A 20,634-nucleotide genomic window follows, 5' to 3' on the forward strand; every position below is an offset into this window, starting at 1 on the left:
GTTGGTAATTTCGTAAGCTCGTCTCGAGGAATTGCAGGACCCGGTTGCAACGCGTTGCAACGCAGTCGTCTATCGCTTATGAGAAGACGCCGTAACGCGTTGCGACAGTTCGAAAGACGGATTTCGCTCGGCCCGTGGCGATTCTTGTTTAACGACCGATCGAGAAACGAGAGGGTAAACGTATTCATTCGACGACGTAATTGCAGAAGAGAAAACGATGTTCTGACACTGTCGCAACTAGGTGCTTCGTTGCACATGCCACGTTCGACCAGCTTTTTTGTGCTTTTTTCATTGATAAATACTGAAGAGTGTTGCTATTCATTCGTTAGCTTAGCATACTTTCTTGCAAAACAGACTCTTGGTTGGTACGTTCATTCTGTTATAGTATAAAGTAGAAAAAGGGTTTGCAAAAAATTTCGGGAGAATTGTGGGGATGATCTAGGGGGCAATGAAGATTATCGGCAGGTTTGCAATGAAATCGGCAGATTCGCCGATCGGCATAGTTACCGGCCGCATTTTCATTTCGCGCTGTTTGGCCAGGCGACCGCGAATTTTCGAAGCGTAACTACAAAGAGCCGATTCCGTTATAACGAACGAAACGATTCGCTCGCGCGATGCGATACCATACGATGGCTTTCTTTATTCCCACTGTGAATCGATGTCGACGGAATGGGTACAAAAACCGAGATTCCGACCAGTTGCTCCTGTTTGTTAATGGTGGTGTAATTGTGGTTCGAATGCTCCCGCATACTGGGTGTCCCGGAAGGAGTGCTACAAGGGACCTGGAGGGAGTTAATTCTGTTCACTTGGTATGCGTATACAGTTTTGCCAAAGGGATATAACGGTTGGCATCGAGTGCAGGTGGTAGAAGGGTTCAATGAGCGTGGACATGCGAACCAATGAGATATTTGAAATTGGTGAACTGGGTCGATCGAAAGCATTGAAAAATGAAAAAACTGAATCACCGACTGAGAGTCCCCGGCAAGGAGGTGAGTCACCTTCCTTGGGTAACAGGCCAATGGCCGAACACTGATCACGAGCAAAGGTCTCGTGCCACCGGGGAACCGGTCTCCGGAGGCTGGTCGAATCGACGCGGCACAGAAAACAGTGGCAAAGGTGCAACGAGTCGGTGCATTTCCTCGTGGCACACATACTTACCGTGTGACTCCTCTCGGCGCTTCTATCTGCTCCACTATTCCCGCGAATCGGCAAACAACTATTCCTCCAAAAAGGCTCAATCGTTAACACTTTCTACAGCACACGACAAAATTTTGGAATATTCAAATTTCAACCTGGAAGAACAAACATTGAAGACACTAATCTGCATCATTCCCGTTCGACACGATTTCCCGTGATCGCGTGTAGAGGTGATTAATTGGCCCGATGAAATCGCCGGCAATCACGTCGAGTCTCGAGACTAAATGGCTCGATAGCTCGGCTGGAATCGTTCGATCTTCCAACACTCTTTACCCTGAAGTCTAGCTTCGCCGGAATTTCGATCTTTCTTATAGGTTGATCTAATAATCCCGGAGGAAATGAGTCGTGACTATCGCTTGGGAGTTTACGTGAACGAGTCTTTCGACTTGGAACGCCTTGGAGAAAGTTCGAGAATGATTTTTACTAAGGATGTGCCAGATCGAGATTGAAAATTAATTTTTGGCATGAACTATTTGACGCATTAGAAATCGAACACACAGTAGAGCTGTGAAGAAACGAAAGGATCCAAAGTCGGGTAACGGGATCGATACGCTGCCGTTTCGATTGCATCCCAGAGTGCATTCACTTTGCGATGTCGGGATAAGAACGGCTCGACGAGTAAATGATGATGAGCTTGACCTCGGCGCATCTCTGTTCTGCAAATTCTGAGGCTAAGTTTTCGCTGTGTTCCCCTGGCCCAATGAACTCGATACATCGCTCAAACTACACGATATATCACTGGAAAACATTCAACGCGCCACTCATCGCTCAACTATACTATTTTGTTTATAACATTGTTAACATACATACATATATACCAATTGCCAATTCTGGAGACTCAAATTTATGCAAACACCTGTCGCTAAAAGAGCAATGAATCTACAACGAAAACTCGTAGATGAATTCTTGCGGTCCCGTTGCATAGAGGAGACTTTGATCGGCAATTTCACGTAGGTTTGATTATCAAAAAACGTTGTTTTCCCATCATTTTTTAAGCGAACGAATGGAACCATCCGAAGAATGGATTGAGGAGAAACGTGGAAATGATATTCTTCGCCGATTTTAGAAACGAGTTTGAGTTACTTGCACCGCCTTTGTATCGTCGCTTTCTACGCCCACGAATTCCTGGACGACTGGGTGTCCACGGGCTTTCTTTCTTTCCGTCGTTATATAGGTCGCTGACTGTTAGAATGATGCTATCAGCGCCAGCGGGTTATCCTCGCAGCTGTCGGAACCTGTCCTGGAAAGTAGTATTGACATATCACCCGTGTAACACATTCGCACGGCATCAAGTTCGCATTAGAATCTACGTATCATACGAAATCGACAAACGCCGTTGGGTGAACCACCTTTACGGACGGTTTGCTTTTTATCGAGTATAATCGATGACAATCTAATTATTCGTGGCGGCGGCATAGCTAACGCCGACACACTTCCGCCAGCCGTTTAATTAGCATCAGGTCGACTAACGAGCCGAGACTTTAATTGCTGAAACTGCACCGCGATTCAGCGGAGAAATATGCGGCACTCGATTGTTTCCGATCAGCTGATCGTGGTCCACGTGGGTTCGCCTGACAGATTGTTGATCATACAGCGAGAGCTTCATTTTCTGCCAGGAAAAATTGTTCTAAATTGATTCGCATTTTCTGTTATTCAATTTGACTAAAAATATTTTGCAAAATTTTAAGTATCGAATAATCGAACTCCTTTTTGCAAGTTGAATAATCGCGAAATAAAGGGCCGGCCATACGAGCGCGACCGGGGAAAACACGGTCTTTTATTCGCGGAAGGTTGAGGAACAATTAAAGCATAATTGGTACTTGGTCGAGAGAGATGTAAGTAGCTCCAGGGTTAGGAAAACGAGTGCCACGTTTCTGGAGTAACGAAGCAGCACACGGATCGCTAATAAACAGTGTTAGGAGGAAGTTGCAACACGTAAGTGAACGGTACGTGTTCCACACGCTCGACGAAAAAAGGGAAATTTAGGTTAATGAAAATACTCACGCGCTTCTGCCGGACACGTTTAATCGGCTATCGGTGGTCCAAATACTTCTGTATCGCCAGGAATATAATTTTTTATTCTCACTCATCGATAAAAATATTTTCAGTTCAAGCACAAGCGGAATCGGCGATATGAAAGGTTGAAGATCGAAGCCTGCAGGGAGAAAGTACGGAGCCAAACATTTCTCAGGAAATCAGTAGAAAATGAGCACGTCGCTAGATGTAAAGTACACGTTGGCTGTTAAACTTCCGGAGTGGATCTACCCGCCGGTGTTCCTTATTGAGCGCTCGAGCTGCAAAGAGCCGGTACGAGATGCTCCGATGGCTCGTCTAATAGGAGCTTTCGTACTGGGCCACCGTTGATCCTTCACGTGAGCGATTACAGATCACCGTAATCGTCGGTTCGCTGTTTTTTCTCAGTCGATCGTTTCCCCTGAGACTGAGCCGACGATGAAAACTCTGCGGTTTTCGAATTCACGAAGAAAAATAAAATAGAGAGTCCTGTGGACATTGAAGAAGTCATTGTTGCGGGAACTTACTTGAAAATAGGTTGTCGACACTATGGGACGTCGAAAGAACCTCTCAATCCTTTTTAGGGGCTTCCTTTCGAAGGAGGATTCGAAACTCTCCGAGGATCTTACGCCTTTCGATATTAAAAGCCTAGGAAAGTCTCAAGTTATTTCTCATAAACATACAAAAATGTCTCTCTTTCGAAACGATCCGCTTATTCTCAAAATTATCCACTTGTTCCACATTGCTTCGTCAATTACCACTGCTTTCAAAGCAACAGATTTAACGATCGCTAATTAGGAGACTCAAGGACCCCTTTTTCCCAGACTAGGTCCCATTGACAGATAATCGACAAAACATTGTGTATTTGAGTTTTACGATCGACCATAACCACAGACAGCCTGCAGGCCAATGTTCGCCAGGTGGCCTTGCCTCTGGCGCCGCCCGCCGCGCGCCGTTACCGTCACGGTCTCCTCTACTCAGGTGTTCTGTTCCAGTTGTGTCGAGAGGAAAGGCTCGTCGTAACTTCACGAGCAGCTGCAAACTTACCATCGAACGGTATTTCACGGTGCTTGAACTGCTCGCTCAGATCGACGAGTTAGTTCGTTCGCGTTCACGCAACCGCTGAACGGCAGTATTTGCTTGGAACTTGGAACCAGCTTCGCGTGCTCACTTGCCAGCAACCGTTTGCCCATGGGAGCGCTCCGGAATAGCACTCTCGGGCAACGCCTCGATCTTTACGCTGATATTCATCGAGCACATCACAAAATGAAAATCACAATTCTAAAAAGGATACTTTTTAAAAGTACTGAAAGATACATGTGACTCATGGTCACGTTGAAGCAGTTTCGCATACAGATGAGAATAGATAGGGACAGGTACTTCGTTTTTAGTGGACAATTTACGGTAATTGTTTGTTAGCTCACGGCCCACGGAAGAAAAGAGAATGGTAGAGATTCTTTTGTGGAGCATAACATTGCCATTGAGCAAGTCGTTTAATCACTGTCATTAAAACGAGCGAAACTGACCGCTCCTTCACCTGCTTTCCACCGTGCGCCGAATAGTTCGATATGGAATTGGAACCGGTTCACACACAGATTTCAGCTGGGAATGTATATTTGAGCAATCGGTCCGCGCCGATCATTGCGAAACCGTGCACACGTCGGAATGAACTAATCGCCCTGGAGAATTTAAACACTGTTTCTGTGGGAACACTTATTGTTCTCCATGAAGCGAGGTTCAATGGTAAAAAGATCTTTCCTAAACCGTTTTAGCTGAAGCACAAAGCTCGAGTATTACAAAGATGTTGATTACTCCACTAACAGCCAACCGTGGTCAGACACAGTCAGAAGTGTGAAATAAATGTTCTATACAATTTCTCTCTTGGAAAATTTGTATTTTCGTGAAGAACAAGTTCAAGGATCCTTTATGCCTATTAACGTGAATCAATCGCGTCGATAATTTGATTAGATTACGTACTGTATAACATGCGAAGTAGCTGTTACTCTATCTTAATTTCCTCTATGTTTCAGTCGACTGCCAAATGAACGCCAGCGGTACTCCTTCGCTCGACAAGATGTCCAACATCTACAACAACTCGGTGGTACGATTCTACCACTATGTGTTCACCGATCTCTCCGGTAAGCTTCTTACGGGACGCTATAAACGTTAAGAATATCTACAGTCGCTCGAAAAAGTGTACAACTGTATCTTCCGAATATTACCTACTAGATCCACGGACGAGAGAGTGGTTCATGATAGCATCTCCAGTGCCAGGTATCAGTCTTTTGATCGGCTACCTGTACTTCTGCCTCTCATGGGGTCCCAAACAGATGGAGCACAGGAAACCGTACCAATTAAGGAACATCCTTGTGGTCTACAATTTCCTGCAGGTCCTGCTCAGCTGCTGGCTCTTCTACGAGGGTCTGGATGGAGCCTGGCTGCGGAAATACAGCTGGAAATGTCAGCCAGTCGACTTCTCCACCTCGCCCGAAGCCATGAGGGTAATCCCGATCTTCTTAACTACGTTCCCAGCTTTCCAAAAATCTTTTTAAAAATGTCTGCCTCAAATCTGCACGATTCAACTAGCCGAAATTGTTTTTGGATCGCGTCGTTCCGTCGAAATTGTCTGACATCTGTCAACCAGTTTCACTTTGTAGGTCGCTAGAGGCGTGTACATTTACTTCCTGGCGAAGATCTCCGAGTTGTTGGACACGGTGTTCTTCGTGCTTCGGAAGAAGGACAGCCAGATCACGTTCCTCCACCTGTACCATCACACGGTCATGCCTATGATCTCGTGGGGAGCCACCAAGTATTATCCTGGAGGCCATGGCACCTTCATAGGTATGTCCGGTCACACGTTTCTGTTTCAAAATTTCTTATTAACCCACCGGTGCTCTTTCTTTTCAAAGGTGTCATCAACAGCTTCGTGCACATCATCATGTACACGTACTACCTGTTGGCAGCGTTGCTGCCTCAATACCAGAAGTACCTGTGGTGGAAGAAGTACATAACGACCCTGCAAATGGTGAGACAAGAATCCTCCTGGTCACTATGGTGAATTATCGCTGGACTGTGAATTTTTCCTTTGTTCCACAGGGTCAATTCTGCCTCGCCTTCCTCCACAGCTGTCAGCTGGTCATCTACGACTGCGACTACCCTAAATGGTCGCTGTACCTGATCCTGCCAAACGCGATCTTCTTCTACTTCCTCTTCGCCGATTTCTACAACGACGCGTACCAACAACGCGAGAGAAAGATGTCGGCCGCGGTGAAAGAAAACGGCGCAGCCAAGAAGGCCAGCAACGGGTGCTTACAAAACGGAAAAGGGAAGGCAGACTAATCCCAAAAGAACCTAAAAAACGCGAGGACTAGGAAAGGAAACAACCACCAAAATTCCTTTGCAATCTCTCTTCTACAATGTCGATGTCCAGTCCCGCTGGAAGAAGTACTACGAGCTTTCCCATGTTCGAGACTCATGGTGTGGTGATTCGACTCGTCGCAGACTCTTGAAAGTCCTCCGTGGTCCCACAAGACCCTAGAATAACAGAGAGCGTGCTGGGAGACCGGAAGTGGCGAAGAGAGCGACGAGATGAGATGATAACGTGTACATACAACTGGTCCACTCTCTATAATATGACTGTTGAACTTTGGCAGGGTAAATTCGGACTAGGCCTGGATAGTGCAAAGATGCGATAGGATTCGGCGTTTTGATAGAGGCGTGCTCCTAGTTGCTTCAAGTTCGAGCTTTTGTCAGTCTGAGCAATTGTATTCAGATGAAAATTATCTTTCTCGTGCGAGCCTCGTGATCAGGGCGCGACAATTGGCATGATACAGATCTTTTGAGTTTTGAGATTTACACGAAGCAACTTTTTATTGAATTATTGTTTTGGCGGACATTGAAAATAATTCACTAGACTGAAGCGACTTATGGCAACGAGGTTCTCGCGCGAAATCAAAGCCTAGCCTATCCCAGAGGGTATAGATCGTCGCGGAGGAGCCAATGATCAACTTGAGCGCGTCAATTACCTGCATTTAGCGACGACCTGTCGTCATTAGCTAGCTTTCCTCCATTCGCACACGACCGCATACCAAACAATTATCGAGGAGAAACTCGTGTAGCCTAGGGTACTCGGGCGACAGAATTTCTTGACCCTAATCTGTCGTGGTTTACTCTCGCTGTCCTCTTTTCGGCACGGAATTCCTGAAAAATCGAGGTCTTGTTTTGGCGAGACTCTCTTCTGTTTTTTTTTCTTATCTTTTGGAGGATATTTTTAGATTTTCACCAATTGGTCGGCATTGTAATTGCAAATGAGTGCCATTTGCATGAATAAATGCATTTCAAGCGGCGAATTTGGGCTTTGACCCTAGAGGAAGCTAGACAGGTGATTCATTGGCACACTGAATTGGAAAAATATGATTTTTATAAGTTGGAAAATTTTCGGAAAAATTATTATCCGGTGTTTGTGACTCAGGATGTCATTTAGAAATTGGTCTTGATTCGACAAGGATGGTGATGGTAAAATAGTAATGTAATATCCTTGGGAATCGTGAAAGTGTCGATTTTAGCTGGGTAACGTTTATAAAATAGTAAAAATGGGGAGAAGTTATATAGTTTATGTGTCGCTTGAATCTTGAAAATAGGGAACGGGGAAAGAAGTCTGACCATTCAGATTGCCTTTGCGTTCCTGTTGCCTCGTTCCCCTCCCGCTAGTTTTCTCTCGTGCTCTGGACAGTAATAAGACATGTAAAAATAGGAAGTAGCGATGTCATAATGATGGCGAAAAGTTGAAAATGAAGGTTGCTACTTCTAATACAGAAACGAGAAGTCTAGCCTTTCTAGGATTAATGACTACGTGACGAAATGAATGATCCAATTGTCAGCTCCAACCTGAACGAACGGCAATGATCAATATGTCCAAAGATCATGGCTTTGAGCTTCCTCCGACCGTGAGTGCTGAACAACGTCTTGGGAAAATGTTTCTTCTGCTGTTCCTGGTGGAAGACATTTCAAAATTCACCTCAAACACCCGCGAAGAAACAAACCACGCTCCAATAGGTCGAGGTTATCGAACCATTAAGATAAAATCGAAATATCTCCTGTCTGCTTTCTAGGAAAGAATATAATTCATAAAACATGCGTACGTCAAGAACTGAGATTTACTACATACTTCTGACAAATTAAGTCAATGGAGGCCATCGAGTTATTAAAACGCAATTAAAACATCCCGTCTGTTTTAAAGAAAAAACAATGGAGATTTATAATGTACATAGGTGAAAAAATGAAATCGATCTGCTTTCTTGACCTGTTTCCGCTAGGTCAAAGATACGTGATAAAAATCTGTATAAAATGACGGACACAATTTAATCGTTCAAGATTTCTTTGTCGGGAGTACATCGTAGTGATTAGACACTAACAAACGAACGGTGCCCGATATTTACCTGCCGTTGCCAGTTGCCAAAGCTAGCGATCGCATTCCCACGCGAGAGATCGCGCTTCTCGCGGGTATCTTAATTTTCTATGCATGGATACAGCTGAACCATGTTATGTAAATAGCAGTAGATTCTTCTTGTTCAGCGGCACGGCCTCAAAGAAACGAATCGTCTCTTCGCACAAGTCGGACGCTTCGCCGAAGACACTGGATTCGTTGATCGAAGCTCGCCGGAGATACACGATTATACAGCAGTATCGTTTTGTATTATAACAAGCATGTATAACATAGCTTAGAATAAAATGACTACTATTGGAGGACCGTTCGTCATTTTTCTTGCACCGCCACTTACCAAAATACTTTTAAAATCCCCCTCATCTATGAAATTAATTTACATCAACGTCCCTTTCCAATAAGATAGATGTTCTCTTTGCAACAAATTCGCAAATTAGAATGGATCAACTCGTAACTAATTATCGAATATTATAGAAATGAATATACAACGATGAATGATTTCTCTCGCAGCAGGAAGCGGAAGGGAGGGGCACGAAATTCAGGACTCGTCTACGTTTAATAAATAATGTCATCTGTATTTACATACCTGATCCGTGTTTCATAAATTACATAAACTATGTAAATGGTTCGCACATGCCGCTGCTGACGGCAGCGTTTCTCTCATCCGCCGTCAATCGCGACAGATTTGTTACACGAATAAAAACAGTTGGTCGATTCGCTCGAAAACCGAATTTACCATTACTCAAAAGAAGATTATCGGTTCTCGAGCGAATCGACTGGACGAAATTCGATCGACTCTTTCATCGGGCACAGCCTGAGTCGATTATCAATTCGAGATACAATGCCGAGGAATCGATTTCCTCGTACCCATCGATATCGGTAACTTGAAAATCATTCCACGGAGAATTATTTTCGCGTGTCAAACGTTCCGTTCGGTAGACCGTGAGTCTCGTAAATATGCATGTCGTCACTCGGTTAACAATTTCGGTGACATAAGCTAAGAGATTCCATTCTTCCGTCGGACAGCCGCGCTGAAATTCAAATTAAAACCCGTACAAAAGAGGCTGTCAGCTCCGATGTGCCGGAGACCACGGGACAAATGAGAAAAAAGTAGGTCCGGCGAACATGTTCTTTGTTCGGACGATTCTGTTGCGGCAACCGAACTGTCGACTCGGTCTTTGTCGATTACTATGTATTGCTAGACTGCAGACCTTTACGCATTTATAGTGAATAGTCGAATACAATGTCTCCAAGGAATTGCAACAAAGTCCGCCTAAGAACCCGGAGAAAAACTTCAGTCGGAAGAAATGTTCTCAGCTTTCGATTTTCACGGTAAAATTGACCGTGAAAGCGAAGTTACAATATCGCTGGTGCTATGAAACTGAGATTTCGAACCATTGTTGTTCCGAGACATTTCTCTAAAGAATTGGATTGAAATAGACCTGGGAGCAGACTTATTTAATTGTTCGTTTTCTGAAAACAATGATAAAGAGGATAGGTTTCCATAAATTCACTGTTCGGAATGTAAATTAGCAGAAAGGCGTGACGATCGCTAGCCTCGAGTGGAAGTAATCGAAAATTACGGTAATAGATGATTCAACTGGGCACGTTCCAGCGAATGAATAGAGATCGTCAGCCGTAATCGAGGCAGCAGGTCAAAGCATAAGTTGCCCGACGTATAAAAAACAGTTACCGTTCCCGTGGAGGCGCGTGGCAGAGTGTAAAGCTCGGCCCACATTTGTTTCCACAGCTCGTTACCGATACTTGCTATCCGATCACCTCGAAAACTAGATTTCGTTGCAAACCAAGTTTAATTTTATTCGATCCAGAAATCGTAATGAATCTTTTGAAACTGTTCAAATTTGTCTCTATCAGAAGTATTTAGAAAACCAAGTGGAAGCGACAATGACTCACAGAAGTGTTCATAGTGATTTTCTGAAAGAATTCGTCAGAATTGTCCAGTATGGAAATAGACAGCATTATTAGACTGCAGATTTTACGCATTTCTAACAAAATAGTAACAGCATTTGAAGAATTTAAAAACATTGTTGTATCATTTTCAACTAATTCAAATAATTAAGAAAAGGAATGAATGTCTGACTGAATTGATGCAGACAATTTTCATTTTGGGACGAATTATTTTGCGAATTATTTTGTTGCGACGACAAATGTGGACGTAGCTTAAGAGTTCGCGATTCCTCTGTGTGTGTCTCTCTGAGCCGAGTTCTTTTTGGGTCACAGCCAACTCGGACCAGAAGAGCCTCGGGCGATGTGGGTTCGGTCTAGCTCGGCTGTGTTTGCGTCTTTCCCCACCCAAACAGTAAAAGATGAATCGCAGACGCATCTCTAGTCCCATTGTCCCATTGGCCTAGATTACCTATAGGCCCGTTATCTTCTCAGATTTCGGTCCCGGATCAAGGAAAATCCTCGTCAGATTCTGCAGACCCTTCCAAAAATAACAGTATACCTCTTAATAACATTATGAACAATTCTGAGTCTCGGCATTTTTTAAACATGTCCAATTGTTGATAATATCGTGTCAAAATATACTGCAGTATTTGAGAGAATGTTAACAATTGTCACAAGAAAAACGTGTTTCTACTTTCAGGTAGGCTGCTATTTCGCTTGGTTATCAATGCTGAAGAAGCGGCTCATAGTTCTATTTCGTCTTCTATTGTCTCTTCTACGTGTGACAGAACAGTAGAAGTATTCATCTGTTAACAAGTTCGCAACCAGCATCATCAGATACGTAACGTCCACGCGCCCGCAGTTTACTCAAAGATAGTCAAATGAATTTTATCCGTTTGTGTAATGAAACTATCCAGAGATCTTGTGACTATCTTCTGCTAAACTGTTACAATATTTTATGAGGGAGAAACGTTGCGTTTAGTAAAACATTTTAAGCGAACGTGTTGACAACGCTGAAAGTACTCTTCACCTGTCCCCGTTCCAGTGTAACAGAACCATCGCAACAGCTCGGTTAAGGTCTTCTTTGCCAGAAAAACGAGTGTCCCCATCAACCACATTCTGAATTGATACTTTCTTGGACCGCGTTACCGAACGCACTGATACATGTAAACCCGGTGGCCACACGATAATCATTTCTCCAGCACTTCTGTAAAGTTTCGATGCAATACCAACGACACACTATCACCGCGTTGTCTTCCTGTTGATTCGTGTTGGTACGTGTCCGGCGAAACATTAGACTCTCTTCGGCTTGTAGGCTTTCCTGTAGAAGTCGCCGAACAGGTAGAGGAAGATTACCATGTTTGTCATCATGAAGTACGTCAGTGCCTTCGGCACTTTGCAGTCCATCATCAATACCATTATCAGGTAGCCTAGCACTATAACAAACTGCACCTGGAGATGGAAAAAAAACATTAGCTGAGAGTTGTTATACTACCATTTAATTGGAATTTATCAAAAAAAGCGGTCAGACTGGTATAAATATGTTTTTAAACTCCTGCTTTCCGCGTTCTTGTAGTCGTTTAATAATAATTGTAATAATAATTGTAATTGAATATCAAATTCAAGCGGACTTTTCTTGCTTAAATGAGAGCTGATTAAATACAGAACTGCATGAAATCGAATAATCTAGATTAAAATGAACGCTGTTGACCTTGTACAAGATTAAAATCATTTCTGTTCTATTTGACGGACGGATATAGAGCGTTTTTGAAATCTTCTGGCTGATATTAAACAATAGTACTATTATTGATTGAATAGCAAAGTAGACGCTTTGGAAAGAAGTCAATGGAAGAATAAAATTGAGGATCATCGATGAAAAGGGCCAATGCAAATCAGTAATTAAAAGTTCACTTACCAGCTGGAGCCACGTGATGTACTTCTTCCACCACAAGTATTTCTTATACTGCGGGCCTAACGCAGCAATTAAATAGTACGCGTACATGACTACGTGCACAAACGAGTTGATTAGGCCAAGAAGGGCACACTGTTCACCGGGAAGAAACTTGACATACGTCCAAGAAACTACAGCTGTCATCGTGTGATGATAGACGTGGAGGAAAGTGATCTGATTCTGCTTCTTTCGGAGAACGAAGAAGACCTACATAGAAGAAAATCAATTTAAAGAAAGAATTACAATTGTATTCGTCCCTTAATCGATTTAGAAAATTACTGATCACGACGACTAGACTGCGGATCTTTATGTAAAATAAAAATTATCTACTTCCGCTACAAGAAACATTCGTTTAATGTTTTCACTGCTTTATTATATATATTTTCCCCTATTGATTTTTGCTGTAAATGCATAAAATCCGCAATCTAATGATGACTATTAATACTGCTACTCACCGTGTCGAGAAGTTCACTCATTTTCGCCATAAAGTACCACCAGGCACTCGATGATATCTGTTTCGACAGAAATAGGTTCGCGTTAATTGCAGATCATTGCAGTTTATTTCACTTTATAGCAGCTTATTGCTTGTCGAATGAATACTAAAAACTGGTTTGCTGTTTATCGGAGATCAACTTACCACAGATTGCAATTCCAAGTCTGTCGCCGATTGGCCCCCTTTTGATATGCCGCATCTCGGCGAGAGAATCGCGCCTACTATAAGAGGGTGAAATGCCTGAAAAGAACATCTGATTAATTATTATCAGGTTTGATTCTACAATATTTCAATCTTTCAACTTGCTTATAATTTCAATATCTCAATGTTTCAATGCTTCGATATTCCAATGCATTAACGTTTACTAAAATGACAAAGCTACATTGTTATTTAAGAGATTCATAACGGTGCAAATGAAATGTAAATGTAATCAAATGAATGCAACATCGCATTTTAAACATCGCGGAATACAAAAAACGCATTTTCTTTACATTATTTGTGAGCCATATGCTGAACAAGACTTGGAAAGCATTGTAAGCGATCAAAGGCCCGTTTAATTGGTAAGCTGGTCTCTTCTCCATCATCCTCGGGCCAACTTTCAAAACGAACGCCAAATACGATCCCACGATGCAGAGCATAGGTCCAGGAGACGCCATCAATGGCCACGTATTCACCTTGATCACTGAAAAGTCAGCCATTTATCACATATTTTTGCATATTTCTCCGCGATGTAAATATCTTTTTCGTCATGGAAAAAGATTTCCATGATATTTGCATTTGTGTAAACGTATAGCTAATTACTTAAAGGTTGAAACAAATGACTGCTACATCGAGTCGTTCCGAATCGACTACACTATTCGTTTATCTTCTATATATATAAAAGCGAAGTCCTGACTCACTTATCAACGCCCAGGCTAAACCCTTGGACTTAGAAAGCTGAAATTTTGCACAGAGGTTTCCCTTATGATCTATACAAGGGATAAGAAAGGATATTTCGAAATTCAATCCCCAAAGGGGTGAAAAGGGGTTGCAAAGTTAGTATGAGGAATATTTTCTTCGTGGTCGGATTTACTTCGTACTTGGTCTTAATGCTCTTTGATATAATTAATCAAACACCTATTTCGGCATTTTAAAAAATTCAATCCCTAAGGGGGTGAAAAGGGGTTGCAACGTTTGTATGAGGAATATTTTGTTCGTGGTCGGATTTACTTCATACTTGGTCGTAATGCTCTTTGATATAATTAATCAAACACCTATTCCGGCATTTTAAAAAATTGATCCCCTAAGGGGGTGAAAAGGGGTTTTGAAATCTAAGATTGCGGTATGACATAAAATTAAAACTCTATAGGGGTGAATGGGGGGTTAAAAGGTTTTATATGGAGAAACAATATCGAGGGCATTAAACGGTTTTCTGTGCGTGCGAAGCCGCGGGCAAAAGCTAGTCTATCATATATTTAGACCATAGAAAATTTGCATGAGTTATCGCAGCAATTAGTGGTCACATCAGCAACAATTTGCCATCGCGGACAATAGATTACAGTAATAGGTTCTTTACGAACGATTACGTTAAAAAGCGTAAAATGCGAAATTCGTTTCGCGTCGTTTAGGCGTCTTCAGAAATTACCTTTGTTGATCTCCTCGATCTCTTTGTAGTTGCTGACCATCATGTGAATTAGGCTCGTCATCTTGGCGGGCTATTAGTTACTTGTTCAAATGAATTCTGCAACAAAAAAATATCCTTAGTATTGTTGATTAACGCAACCACCTGCAATTTGAATGACCTTCAAATATGTTTTGAAGAACGTCTGTCTGAACAACTATTTTGATAGACTATATGAGATATAATATAATATGTATTATAATATATAGAATATACAATATTCTCATGTACTTTTCTGTTAAGGACTAGACTGATGTTTGAGTATAGCCCTTTAGACTTTAGATATTGCACTTGGTGCCGTCTATACATATTATATTGGGTATGGTAATAAGTTTCCGGCCTTTTGTTGAAAAGAAGCGTATAAACAATTCCCATAGCGTGAGAACGTTTTCGAACAGTGGATCGATCGACGTTTAATTCAATTGACAGTTCTGCAAGTGTTTGACGTGGATTTCCATCAAGTAATGCTGAGAAATCTGTATCTTTGGAGTTTTTGGCACATCATCGCAATCTTTGCCCTTACGTCGCGTCGAAATCATGGTTTTTAAAGGAGCATCGTCCCCGTAAATATATAATAAATATAATATAGTAAATATATAACAAAACACCTTTTTTTTCATAACACCTTTCTTTAAAACAAGATAATGCAACATAACTTCCCGCAAATGCTGCTTACTTGGAACAAAAGTCGACATTTTTCACGCGAAAAATTGACTGCTGTTGACGCTCGAAACCATTGCCACTAACTGCGTTTTGAAGCTTAGACATAGACCTTTCAAAAACATGTACTACGTTCCATCAAATACGCGATCGGTACTTAAGTACAACGACATCTCCAAAAGGCCGGAAACTTATTCCCATACCCAATATAATCGAAAGACCACCCTACTAGCCTGATGTACCGTGTGTACGACTGTCATGTCTGAAGGTTCTTACTGTTCTCACTTTTTGAGTAAGCGCAAGTACCGGGGTAATCACTGTGAAATGGCAATGGTTTCGATACTAAGAAAGAAATTATGTACTGAGAACCTCCTAGATGGTCGAGCGTACCATAAAGTCATTTTTAGGATCCTTGCCTTAACACTTTCTTACATATACAGTAATATTCGGACACTTTTAATTAGGAAATCGATTAGTTCGTTGTAAATATTGCAACAAATTGTATACAAATTGAATTGAATTTGATAGAAATCAAATCGCAATTTTGACTCCGTGTTATAGGAGAGTTTATTGAATTTTAACATGAATTTGCTAAAATGGCTACAAATAATTTGAAGCGCGTTACGTTTCAAGTATGTCACCAGTGCGAAGACAACAGAAAATTTGCGAAAGCGTGCTCGAACACGTTGCACAAAACGGAATCGGGGACGAGTCGCGTGCGAACGCAGAAATGGAGCAACAATCTATGAAATCGTTCTCAATCGGCGAAACGAAATCAATTTCGGAACGAATAATGCAAGAGCCAGGAAGAAGATAATCCCCAAGATCTTTAACATTACATTTGTTTTTTTTCATTAGGTTACATTGGCGATAGCCTAAGGCACACTCACAGAGATTAGAACTGGTTACACTTCTATAAATAAGAAACACTTTTTGTGGATGATACACGACGCTTACTGATCTCTAATCTACATATTTGTATCTATGTTTTTTATAATTGTGCTGTACATGAATACGTAGTTAAGTTCTTCTCGTTATTTTTCATTCGATCAACATTCGATTCCGCGTATCGTCAATTATGAAACCGGTCTATTACCGGTTTATTACCGACCATATCATTAGTATTAACAACGCAAAAGTCAACAGAGCGATCGCTTCCATTTAACACGCTGTCAATTGTTTCAAACTGCTAATGAATGAAGACCGATCGGAATTAACTTTCCAATATTTCAAAACAACGTCTGGCTCTACATTGCAATGGGTTTTCATTGCATTATGTTCGCGAGGTGTTGCTGTCCATGCAACTTTCGATTACATTTGCAAGACGTTGCACTCTTCGTAACATTCCATTATACTCGAACATATGATATAAAATTGTCAATAATTAAATATCTTTATTTTGTTAAAGCAGAACTTCACGTTTCATTATACGAATGGCAAAGAATCGCATTCTATTACACTCAAATATTTACAATTATTAATGATTTAATACCGATCATGAAATTAATTTCAACATGGTCGAGTATGTTGTAACTGGTAACCAAACATCGGTAAGTCGAGAAACGTAGAAAATCATCGCACCTCTATTCTATTGAAGCAAAGCGCAGCGTTCAATTGCATTAATCAATCGCTTCAAACGATCGCTAAATGGACAAGGGTCAATAAATCTTGTTTAAAATCAGTTTGATCGTGCAACATTACAGAAAAGCAAGTCAAAACGTCAAACGTAAAGGAACATGGGGATTGATTACCAAACTGCGGATTTTGTTAAATAGTGAACGTGTACGAAGGACTTTAAATACTGTTGCATTGTTTTCAACTCTATCAAGTTATTAAGAAAATAAATGAACTTGAGACAATTTTGATTTCACATAAAAATCCACAGTCTAGTGATTACATTTAAAACACTCCGAGCACACATTCCCGTAAAAGTGCAACTATTCCATTAAATTCGTCAATTACTCCAAACAATTATGAAATGGACAAACGTCGATAAATCTTGTGCGAAATAAATTCTATCGTACAGCATTACAAAGAAAGCAAATCCAAACGTGAAAAGTAAAGGAACACGGAGACAAGCGGAAACGCAGATTTCTGTGAAGATGCAACCATTCCATTCCATTCCATTCATCAATTACTCCGGCCGATCAGCGAATGGACAAGTGTCAATCAATCTCGTATGAGATAGATGTGAAACTAACACCGAAGAACCGAGGCGAAACGTCAAAAGTGAAATAACCTAGAAAATCGGAGGACCGATAATTCCGAAAATCGGAAAACCGACTGCATTTCGTCGCATGTCTAAATAATAAAATGCACCTGAATTTGCCCGATGCTCCAGATCAAGACTCGAAAGAACCGAATCAGAATAGAGCCGTGTTCGAAACTGGCTCACCTTATTTCCGGCCGTGTCTCGACCAGTCTCCAGTCAGTTCGCCGAAGAAGTGTTACCCAGGAGAGCTGGATGGTGGTGAAGGAGCAACAGCTCACCAAAAACTGATCATCCAACGTCGAAAGTCGCGTTGAAGAGGACCAAAACCCCGATGTCCCACGGTTCGACCCCACCACCGTTATGTTCGCTAGCTCGTCGTTAAATCATCGCTTCCGCTAGCTGACTGGGGGTCAGCTCGGTGACAGAGGAAGGGGTGAAGATGCAGGACAGTGTCGTGGAGCGTTCTACGATCTCAAGGTCGCGGTGCCGACACTTCAACGCGATTTACCGAAGACTGCACACACGGTCCGCGGCGCACAAAACAACTGCTTTCAACACTGCGAGCTCGACCAACCTAGACTTCCGGGAGCTTCGGAGACCTCGAAGAGTCCTTTATCCTCGAATCGGAACGAATCCAAGTGGTCCAGATTGCAAAAGGGAGTTGAGGAACGGAGAGCACTGCCGTTCTTGTCGGGCGTCGATGGAAGTCTGGCAAGTTGTTGGCTGGTTCCTTGAAACGGTAGCTTTTAAGTGGACCAACGGATGAAAGTCTAGGAGTCCAGTTATCGGGTATCAACGCACGACTTGTTTGTTTTGCATGCGGACCTGCGCCTGCTCGCTGAATGTCTCCTCGCGGACGATTAAGGTCGCCGTCGTTGCGCGTCGGGCCCCCGAGCGCAACCAAGGATCGAGCCGAGATTGCTGAATTGTATACGCAGAAATTGGTATAAGTGTAACGCGTGATCGACAGGTTGCATCATTTCGTCGAGAGGTGAACGTTCAAGAGATTGGTCGGGGCGACGGAATATTTGCTGGCGATGCAGGCGACGATGTATTTGCGAAATTCGTAAACGGCCGGCTTGTTTGACCGGAATAAAGACCGAGCCGGCTTGTTTGGCCCGTTAACCTCTTGTCAGAGTTAAAACAATGACGACACGGGCCCCGTGGTACGTGGAAGAGGAGTGACGCGGAGCCAGAATGGATTCTGGAGGTGGCGATGCTCGCGGTCGGAGAAGAGGTAATCGCTAGACTGCCGATTTTTATGCTAATTTAAAATTGCCTCCATCGATTGGGAAACGCAGCTATGTATAGTTTGTAATCCGCTGTGTTTAATTGATCGAGGTGTCAACGTTTCTCATTTGTACGGTGCAATCACCCAGGAAGAATTTAGCCTGAGAAGGGGCAGCCCCACAAATTTCGAAGATTAAAACGTGTCTTTTGTAATTTGTTAAGGAAAAACCAGCATGCTAATACTAAATCTTTACTAACTTGAACTTGCATACATATTTACATATGCATATGAATTTCTTAGGTTGTTCGCTTTGCAAAATGACGGAGCTGGAGTCCAACAGAGGTCACGAAGCTTGGTCACTTTATATGGTAAAATCAGAAAATTAATAAAAAGTAATAAGAATGTATTTTTTAATGTTTTTTTCTCAGCAAAATAGCGGGAAGCTGGAGTCTTCGATGGACTGAACTATTTGGAAACATAGAGCTGAAAAAAGTTGGAAATTTGTTAATTTTTTTTTAGCAAACCTGACACGTTAATGCAAAAATTTGAACTTCCCGACAAAATGCCGGAATCGGAGTCTCAGAAATGTTGCACAACTTTGGAAAATGGTACGTCAAACTTTTGGTAAAGCCACAATTTATCGTAGAAGCTAATGCGAGATATTTTACAGGCTATTCATCGAGCCCTCCTCAAGATACTCGAGATACGCAGACGCATTATTAATTACCGTTCCTCTGCAAAATAATGGCACTGTGGACACGAAAAGGCTCTGTGTGCTAGGCTCGGAAAATTCTCAAGGAACCAGCTTAACACGAAAACAAAATCTTTTTCTACTATTTGCGACGTGGTGTGATTCTCGAGCACACGTTCGTGTTTTGCCCGTGCTGTTTTAAATGGCAAAAAATATAGCATAACATTGCATTTCCCGAGATACAGTTGTACAGGATAATAAAGCGTCAAGTAGGACGAGAGCAAAGTTTGCAAGCAGAAGTTTGCTCGTCTCGTTGTTCCTCGTACAGATTTAATAGCTAAGAATTACGGAGCCTTAAACGAATGATTTTTCAGCGGATGGAAGGCCCGGCCTAGGATTGACGGCCGTACGACTTTCCATGGGGTTTCTTTGGGAGCCCCATAAATCGAGTAAACTCTGTGGGCAGGTTTTTAGCGATGGCTGCCGGCGGATTTGTTGCGAAGTAAGTCAACGGGATGCCTCGGCAAGGTTTCCGAACCCGGCACTGGGTTCGTCTGGTCGGCTTGCTGTTCCTCCACGCCCGAGTCGCCGGGGAATGGTGAACGAGCGGAGAGATGCTCGTGCATGCGAACGAAAGATGAACCGACGCCATAACTCCTTGTATCGATGACCGACTTCATTACTCGGACCCGATTTATTCGACCGTTCTAATATTACGAACGCTAGAACTACGAGACTGATGTACAGATTGTGGATTTTTATGTAAAATAAAAATTACCTACAATAATTCAAAATTGCAGCAGCTACACAGAAACTTTCCTTAGTGGAGTAAACTCGTTTCCAGAATTGCATGATTTTGTGGATGAATTGTGGATTTTTCCCTAGTCAACAACGCTAGTCAACAACAAGATCGATCTAGGGCGCTATCTGCCTCAAAAGTCCTATTTTTTCGTTTACGAGGTATAATTTGCATCATTCGGCTATTTCCATAGCTATGTGCGCAGTTGTATGCTTCCGGATAATGCAAATTACGTCTTGTAAACGGAAAAATAGGACTTTTGAGGGAGATCGCGCCCTAGATCGTACTTTTATCTAGCGTTTTTGACTACTGAAAAAGCCCGTGCTTGTATTATATTATCGTGAAATGAGAAGGCGAATCCCGCAATCCTGGAAAA

At 42.3% G+C, this 20,634-nt stretch overlaps 2 protein-coding genes across 5 annotated transcripts in view; one reads left to right on the forward strand and one right to left on the reverse strand.

Moving 5' to 3' along the window:
• Sit (stuck in traffic) overlaps positions 1 to 9,388 on the forward strand; it is a 57,419-nt gene extending 48,031 nt beyond the window's left edge. For all 3 annotated transcript variants that reach the window (XM_076421777.1, XM_076421778.1, XM_076421776.1), the window contains 5 exons: positions 5,241 to 5,348; positions 5,440 to 5,711; positions 5,868 to 6,051; positions 6,120 to 6,235; positions 6,307 to 9,388. In XM_076421777.1, coding sequence (XP_076277892.1) covers positions 5,252 to 5,348; positions 5,440 to 5,711; positions 5,868 to 6,051; positions 6,120 to 6,235; positions 6,307 to 6,549 — 912 coding nt within the window. In that variant the 5' untranslated portion in view covers positions 5,241 to 5,251 and the 3' untranslated portion in view covers positions 6,550 to 9,388. The remainder of the gene's footprint in view (positions 1 to 5,240; positions 5,349 to 5,439; positions 5,712 to 5,867; positions 6,052 to 6,119; positions 6,236 to 6,306) is intronic.
• On the reverse strand, positions 7,448 to 17,874 carry Bond (elongation of very long chain fatty acid james bond protein). 2 transcript variants are annotated; one of them, XM_076421780.1, is made up of 7 exons: positions 17,721 to 17,874; positions 14,630 to 14,725; positions 13,497 to 13,687; positions 13,150 to 13,245; positions 12,968 to 13,024; positions 12,477 to 12,719; positions 7,448 to 12,013 (listed from the first exon to the last, which is right to left on the reverse strand). In XM_076421780.1, exons 2-7 carry the CDS (start codon positions 14,688 to 14,690, stop codon positions 11,855 to 11,857), a joined length of 807 nt encoding a protein of 268 aa, XP_076277895.1. In that variant the 5' UTR covers positions 14,691 to 14,725; positions 17,721 to 17,874; the 3' UTR covers positions 7,448 to 11,854. The 2 variants fall into 2 exon arrangements, with proteins under 2 accessions (XP_076277895.1, XP_076277896.1); XM_076421781.1 differs by having other exon boundaries at positions 17,645 to 17,770.
• Positions 17,875 to 20,634: the final 2,760 nt, after the last annotated feature.

This window comes from Lasioglossum baleicum, chromosome 4 (genome assembly GCF_051020765.1).
Source record: "Lasioglossum baleicum chromosome 4, iyLasBale1, whole genome shotgun sequence".
In the NCBI taxonomy this organism is placed as follows: Eukaryota; Metazoa; Arthropoda; class Insecta; order Hymenoptera; family Halictidae; genus Lasioglossum; species Lasioglossum baleicum.